This window comes from Sinocyclocheilus rhinocerous, unplaced genomic scaffold (genome assembly GCF_001515625.1).
Source record: "Sinocyclocheilus rhinocerous isolate Xijiao unplaced genomic scaffold, SAMN03320098_v1.1 scaffold499, whole genome shotgun sequence".
Lineage (NCBI taxonomy): Eukaryota > Metazoa > Chordata > Actinopteri > Cypriniformes > Cyprinidae > Sinocyclocheilus > Sinocyclocheilus rhinocerous.
In genome coordinates, this window is record NW_015637156.1 from 607,160 (window position 1) to 615,362 (window position 8,203).

General features: G+C 35.1%; 2 protein-coding genes across 2 annotated transcripts in view; one reads left to right on the forward strand and one right to left on the reverse strand.

Moving 5' to 3' along the window:
- Positions 1–3,923, reverse strand: part of LOC107748681 (DNA-binding protein SATB1-like) — an 8,835-nt gene extending 4,912 nt beyond the window's left edge. The window contains exons 1-6 of the mRNA XM_016563604.1: positions 3,631–3,923; positions 3,071–3,270; positions 2,811–2,987; positions 1,599–1,725; positions 1,145–1,268; positions 546–657 (exon numbers count right to left, since the gene is read on the reverse strand). Coding sequence (XP_016419090.1) covers positions 546–657; positions 1,145–1,268; positions 1,599–1,725; positions 2,811–2,987; positions 3,071–3,245 — 715 coding nt within the window. The 5' untranslated portion in view covers positions 3,246–3,270; positions 3,631–3,923. The remainder of the gene's footprint in view (positions 1–545; positions 658–1,144; positions 1,269–1,598; positions 1,726–2,810; positions 2,988–3,070; positions 3,271–3,630) is intronic.
- A 3,357-nt stretch (positions 3,924–7,280) lies between these two features.
- LOC107748730 (potassium voltage-gated channel subfamily H member 8-like) overlaps positions 7,281–8,203 on the forward strand; it is a 53,847-nt gene continuing 52,924 nt past the window's right edge. The window contains exon 1 of the mRNA XM_016563676.1: positions 7,281–7,356. Within this exon, the coding sequence (XP_016419162.1) occupies positions 7,281–7,356 (76 nt within the window). The remainder of the gene's footprint in view (positions 7,357–8,203) is intronic.

Below are 8,203 nucleotides of genomic sequence, written 5' to 3' on the forward strand. Positions count from 1 at the left end.
CACAACGAAACACACAGCGTCTTCACGGCATGGCGGCAGCAACAATACTACAGAGAGAATAAAAGTTACGCCTGCTTTCTTTGGGTGAACATTTGGGCGGCGTTATGCAAATCTTCCCACATCGTGACGTAGACATGTGGGGGCGTGTTAGAACGAGCCGTTTTAGGTAGGCGTGGTTGACTCTTAACTTTTATAAAGAATATCTCTTTGGATTTGAGACTTTAGTCTTTGCAACTTTACAGATCTTCTTTATGCACCAAGAGCTTGTAACACTCCAAAGAGAAAGGAAAAATTGAAATCGCATCATATGACCCCTTTAATGTACTTTATTGTTAGTTAATACCACTTGAAATGTTAAAAAATTTATATTTAGAAATTTTAAATCTTAAATTAATAAATGCTGTAAATGATTGTTCTTTGTTTGTTCATGGATTAAGCTTTAACGTAAAATGTTACCAAAAACACAAGATGACTACTTAAAGAAAGCTATAAATGTGTGAATATAGGAGCTATTCTTGGAGAACATACAGTAGGTCGCTACTCACCCATCATAGATTTTGCCCTCTTGTAGTGTTTGTACCACTGGCCAAACTCCTGACATCTCGCAGCAGAGATGCTGGCATAGTAAGTGCCGTTCACTACTGATGAAATCATGCTCTTTCAAAAAAAAACAAAAAAACATACAAGTTAATGTGTGTTTATGTGCAGGCAAAAATATGATTTTGCTTCTCGTTTCCTTTTTATGTGACCTTAACAGGAATTCGGTAATTAACAGACAGAGCATACTAAATTAAGTTTAGAGGTGTGCCTTGGAACCGACTAAATGTATCCAGAAAGGATGTGCTAAAGGTTTTTGTCTCCTTGCTAACTAGATTTAATAGCTGGTTCTCAACCTAGGGATGGATCTTAATAGTAGGCTGTATTCTTCAATGGAGAGCACTTCTTCGATCATAGTTCTGCTCTTTAACCATGAGATATGAGACAATTAACCCTATTTTATTCTATAGCTACATGCAATTAAGTTATGGTTGATAAAAAGTATGTTTAAGTTAGTATAAGGTTATATGGATAGTGCCTTGCAAAAATAGTACATTTACAGTGTTTACTTGCGTACAAAGGTTTTTTTTTTTTTGTGAACATGTACCTGAGATAATGGACACTCTTTAGCCAGTGTGCTCTGATTCATTTCTTTTAGCAGCTCCTTCAGGGCATTTCTGACGGTAGAATGAGTCCATTGCTCAGCAGGCAAGTCCTCTAATTTAGAAACACTAAGAGAGTGAGAGAACGTGCGTGAGTCAGTGAGAAAAATGGTGTACTGCAATAATTAATTACACTGTTGGACATTATCCACAAATAATTATTATTTCACAAATAGCTATATTATTAAGTGTTTATCCTCAAAACTTTAATAACTATAATAACTTTTAATAATTTTGAAATGAGTTTTAATACTAAATTACCTGTGAAAAATTATCCTTATTCATGAATCAGAACAGCTTTAATTTTCATTGTAGTGTAGTTCATCATTCTGATAAGCCTGTTTGCTGAAACCCAGAGACAGATGGGTTGTTTGATGCAAGTGTGTGTGCCAGTTGTACCTGTGTAGCTTTATTCTTAAGGTGATGACATGGTAAAGATCTTGAAGCATGTCTCCTACTGTTGCGTCAGAGGTGTCTGTCACAGTGGACAGGGGCACAGGGTTCCAATGGCCAACTTGAACCTGACCTAATGCAGAAATGAATATTTATTACAATATGACTACTATAAATGATCCTTATATAGTTCCTGCCACCATAACTCCTTTTTTTGTCTGTATTTTGGAGTTGTTGCTTTTACTTATTTTTCTCTTCTGGCAACCTTAATAGTTTTCTGATCTTGAGCAAGTTTACATTCTCTTGTGTCCCATCAGCTTTCTGCACTTCCTTTTCTATTTCTCGTTAAGTGTCTTGTACCGCCATCTTGTTTTTCACTAATTAATTGTTGATTCAAATAGGCAAATTATGTATCATATTTGTAACCATTAGCATCAAAAAAAAAAAATCCATATATGAGGGATATATGTTACGTTAAATAAAACATTAAGTACAGCTTAACTTAAGATTCGACTATCTAAACATTTTTGCAGTGTTTTTGTTTTTTCATTTATTGTGTAATTTAATTGTCTAGACTTCAATGTTTAAATAGAAATTTAAAATGAATCAAAGTACGGTTACATTTGATATCAATTAGGTATAATTACTGGAAATAGTTTGTATTATTTGTGTGCTGCAGTTCAAAGGTTTGGGGTCAGTATGTTTTTTTTTTCTTTCAGAAAATATGTGCTAAATTGATCAAAAATTACATGTTAAAAAGATTTCTATTTTTTCCAATGCTGGTTTTTAAAACTTTCTATCCATCAGAGAATCCTGGAAAATTTCCACAAAAATATTAAGTAGTAACTGTTTTCAACATTGATGATAATAAGAAATGTTTCTTGAGCACCAAATCAGCATATTAAAATGCATCTTTGCCATCACAGGAGTACATTACATTTAAAATATATTAAAATAGAAAATGGTTATTTAAAATTATATTAATATTTCACAGTATTACTATTTGTACTATATTTTAATCAGTATAGCCTTGGTGAGCATATGGGACTTTTTACATTTTTGAACATGGTTTACAGTAAGTGTGATGCATATTCCAAAAGATAAGATGCAGGTTATGATGGTGCGGACTGTAACTAAAAGAAACAGCCCCATCCCCATCTTTCAGGCTTACATATTCAATTTGAATTGAGTGTGAATTATTCATTAGTGTATGTGTACCTGTAGCCAGAGCCGCCGCGGTGTGTGTGTATCCCAGCTCTTGCAGTGCAGCCTCTGTAATCTGGCTGAACAGCAGGTCTTTCTTCAACAGCACAAATTCTGCATGCTCTGACCTCTTCCTCTCTGAGGGTGGGACATCACTCTGCTCCACCATACAGAACACAGGAATCAGACTGCCTGTGGAAAGGAGAATACGATCACTCAGACATCTTATAAACAGACATGGTCTTCTATCTGTGTTTATGCCCATCAGTGGATACCTTTCCTCCTGTTTGTGTGTAATGATGTTTGTTTGGAGGTCAGGCTCACAGGAGTGACTCCAGGTACAGGCAGATCTATTGAATTCTCCATACGGGTCATTTTACAGGGAGGATAAGAGGATTCAGACATGACGGGCCCCTGGGTGCCACTAGTAGTTGCCAAATGGTCCATCATCGTTTTTAATCTCAGCTCTCACAAACTACAAAAAATGATAGCATGAGGAAAGGAGAAAATATATATAGAGAGATAATTGCAGTATTGCTCAGATATTTTGTTTTTTCTTCTTCTCTGTTATGATGGTCTTTTTTACTGGTTCTAGACTTTTCTTTTCTTTTTTTGCTGGTCAGACTGGGAGACCAAGTTGTTTCCCAGCTAAAGACCAGCTTGATCAGGCTGGGAGACCATCTCAAACCACCTACGACCAGCAAACCATCTTAGGCTGGCTTAAGATGTTATTTGTTCAGCAGTAAAGAGCTGCTACAGGTGCTGCATATATGCTCAACCTATGACAAATCATCATCTCGTCTTGTTTTTAAGCCATATTTTTTCAGTCACTTACTTTATTGTCTGCAGTGCTGTTTTCCGGTGGTTATAATCCTGCAGACGGGGATCCGAACATGCCGACAGAGCTAGCGCGCGTCCCAGGATCGCTCACTAACAAAAACACTGGCTCCAGAATCAGCGCGCGGGTCCGATGACGAGCGACTCGAGAGCGGGTTTTATTTCATAAAGAAAGGTCTTTGTTCTTAGCAAACGGAAAAAACAGACACATTTAAATAAAAAAAAATAAGGCTAACAGTGAGGAAAAACGGATCGTATAATATAATGCGCGAACACAGATCCGTAATTAAATCTCTAGACGGCCCCACAAAGCATCATCAACGTGATGTCACCAAGAGCGGACCAATCAGTTTCCAGCAGAAGTGCCTCCTGTCAGAATACATGGCTGTTTTAGTATGGCAAGCTATTTTAACATTTAATAATTGATTTCTCAAGCATTTTTGATGTTTCAATAGTAAAAACTCTTAATTTCAAATATCCAATGTACAACTTCAACTAGTCATAAATTTTGATTGGCTTACATTGAGTGCTGTGACAACACTCATGAAATGTTTTGTCCTGGGCCATATTGATACTAGACAAATTTGGACAGCATTGATGAGTAAAGACTACATTTATCTAATAACAATGACCAGATAAGTTTATTAAAGGTTTACATAAGACCTTCCTCTTTAATGATGCTCTACTAATTTGCATTTGATTTAAATTTTGGTCATTTTAGTTTTTGGTGATGAATGTTTAGTTGTACTCATTTTTCCCTCACAAGATGAAATGGAAATTTATGTTTTAAATTTAACTTTAATTTAACCAAGTGTTGTTAGTTTAAAATATGTTGCCGTAAACAGTTCAAAAGATCCATAATATCGTTTTTGAAAGAAATTAATACTTTTATTTTGAAAGTGTACAAGTGTACAAAATGTATCAAAAGTGACAGTAAAGACATCTACATTATTAAAAAAAGGTTTATATTCTTTTCATAAAAGAATCCTGAAAAAAAATTAATGTATCCACAAAAATATTTACAGGCACAACTGTCAAAATTGATAATAAGAAATGTTTCTTGAGCACAAAGTTAACATATTAGAATGATTTTATAAGGACCATGTGACACTGAAGACTGTAATGGCTGCTGAAAATTCAGCTTTACCATCACAAGAACAAATTGCATTTTTTAAATATAATAAAATCTAGAACATTATTTAAATTTGTAATAACATTTCACAGTATTACTTTTTATTATTATTTTTTTTTACTGTTTTTTATTATTAAATAAATGCAAATAAATTTTATTAAGTAAATGCAACCTCGGTGAGCATAAGTGTCTTCTTTCAAAAACAAAAAAAATCTGGTATTTTTCTTGGGGTGTACTTAACATTTCTCTATAACCTTTTATAATTTAAAAACATGTAATAGAGGCTTGCCAATGTGTGTATAAATGCTGTAAGTACTGGTGGGAGGCAATACAATGATTGTTTCAGTTGACAAAAAAAAAAGTTAATCAGCCTCATCAAGTGATCTCTGTGATTAACGCTTGTTTGCACCTGTACGCATGACAGTCACTGTATGTGGCAATCATTCTTTTCCGTAAGCTTAATCATAATGAACAGAGCTTCATTTGTGTCTTTATTTGCATGAGCTTGCATATTTATTTACAACCAAATGAAACGTATTCAGTACATATGATTATAATACAAAACATTATTTTCATCATATAAAAGCATTCTGCAGTAGAATGATTACAGTTTTCACTACTGTGATAAGCATACATCAGTACACAAGAAACAGAGACAGACACATGATTGGATTATATTATTTATGTCAATTTGTCAAGTCAGCTCTCCAGTGACTCATCATATCTCAACGATTACCCCACAGCAACAACAGCAGTAATGATGAGAATATTACCATAATAATATAAGAAAATTATGAATTAATGCTCTGTTATGTAATATTACTGTACAACAAATTGCTACTTATTTGAATCATGTTTTTAACACTGCCACAGCACTTTGTGGCAATTTGTATTGTGGTTGTAGAAGGTGAAAGTGTGGTATTGTGACAGTATAAACAGTAGAGGGCGACATAGCCTGCTGCGTGTAATATTTTTTACAAAAAAAAAAAATCGTTGTCTTTAGTACTTTTGACTCTTGCCAAGCAGACATCGTCTCATTTATCTTTGGTCTACTTTTTGTCCTGCTGTTTTGATTTTAGTACTAGTCTATTTACAGTAATCCACCATTTAATATTATCCAAGTATAGTTAAAATGGGCAGCACCATTGGAAATTGCAAAGAAAAAAAATCCCACTCCTTTGTTCAAATGGGCCCCACATTGATAATATCTTTTCTTTTTAACAAACAGGCTAATAATGTTGTTCTCAAAATACATTAGCAGCCCTACAATTTTTCTCAAATCTATTCCTGAAGGCCTCCCAACCTACACATTTTGGATGTTTATCTAATCAAACACACCTGATTAAACTCATGCAGGTTTGTAGCAGATTATAACGTTCTCAGACATATTACATCAGCCATGCCATTACCTTTTGATTCATTTAATATCTACACTGTGACTTACAACTACCAACAGTGCAGTTGGATCTTCTGCATATTTGATGCACTTGGTTTTTGCATAGTAAATAGTAGGTAAGTATGCATATTTGGATGCAGGATGTGTCAGATATCCAGTTTTAGGGGGCTTCCAGGACCTGCTTAGACCTTAAATGCTTTCTCTGTATGCAAACAGTTGAGACCAGCTGTGTTAACGTGAGGTGAAACCGACACACTACATGGTGCTCAACACTGACTGAACTAGGCCGTACTGTGAGAATGATTAATTACCTTTATGATAACAATGCACAAAAGTGGGTAAGCTACCTTCTAAACTTTAAACCTATAAAGCCTACTGTACCATATTTGATATGCATATTTCTAAGGCCTAGTTAGTAATATGTGACCCTGTACCACAAAACCAGTCATAATAGCACAGATATATTTGTAGCAATAGCCAACAATACATTGTATGGGGCAAAATGATCGATTTTTCTTTTATGCCAAAAATCATTAGGATAGTTCAAATTGTTTTATCTCGGCCTAATATTGTCCATTTTTAACGAACCACACATCAATGGAAAGCTGATGTATATATCTAAATTAAAAAAAAAATGGACCCTTATTACTGGTTTTGTGGTCCAGGGTCACATATAATGAACATGTATGGGCTGAAGCAACTTGAAAAAAAAAAAAAAAATGTATGAAAAATCATGTTAAAATTTGAGGATCAAATATGATTCATCATGCTTTTGAGGAATGTTTATTGTTTATATGTTGATTCATCTCTCAATTATCACTGTATTGCAAGAGTGAAGAGCATAAAATATTGTTATCTTTAGGTTGACCTCCAACCTCGTGCGCCACTTGTATAGAATGCTCGCGCGCCATTTACCTGACGCGCACCTGCGGGCGTCACTCCCAGTGACACGGGCGCGCGCATCCCCATCCAGCCTGCTCGCGCGCTGGTGAGGAACGGGATCCTCCGTTCCTCAGTCCGCTGAAAGCTCAATTTCACCGGAGTGCTTCAAACTGTCTCTACCTTTGTCTCTGACAAAGCCGCGTCACTTTGATGGGGAATTCCATATCAGGGCGGGAAAATGCCTGTTATGAAGGGATTGCTCGCGCCACAGAACACATTTTTGGATACTATAGCGACGCGTTTTGACGGCACACGTGAGTTACCGCGATGGCATTTCCCCCTATTTGTGTGCAAAAACTAGTTTGGTGTTTCTAATGAGACTGTTTTTCCTTAAGCAGACAGTAATAAGTTTGGTCGTTTGAGTAGAGTAGACAAATGTTTGTCACAAATGTTTGTCACAGCAAGTGCACTGTGAAATTGACAGTATGTTTACTATGACAACACATTAAAAGCATGATTCATTAAATAATATTAGGGTTAGAAATGAGCATGTAATAGTGAAATTAGCTTCTTAAATGTGAATAATACAAAATGAGTAAATGCAAATAAATCATGAAAAAAAACTCGAGATAAATAGGAATAAAATAATTAGTACTTATGCTTATAACTAGTACTAAATAACACTTTAAAAGCTTCTCTGTTTGTTTTATATGTTTACGTGGTTTTAGTTCAGTGTTCAAGTTCAGTGTTGTGTGCATAATTGCGTATTTTTTTTTGCGTGTTTTCTGTGAGAAATGTGCATTTTATGGTGTGCAAGTACTTGTCCTAAGTAGAGGAACAAACTCATCGTGGCCTCTAAATATATATATATATATACATGCTAAAGATTTTTTTCTGAATTTGGATAATGTGCAAAGTACTTGTCCTAAGTAGAGGAAAAAAAACTCACCCTGGCCTCTGCATATATATATATATATATATATATATTTTTTTTTTTCTTTCTTTCTTGTTTTATCACACTAAAGCCTGGTTGGTGGTGGTACCTTTTTGTGAGTGAATATCTCAAAGAGCTGACATTTAAACATATCAGTTGCGTGCTGGAAACCCAAGCATTTCCACAAATTGAACATTGACTGGCTCTGATGATGAGTGAGAATACGT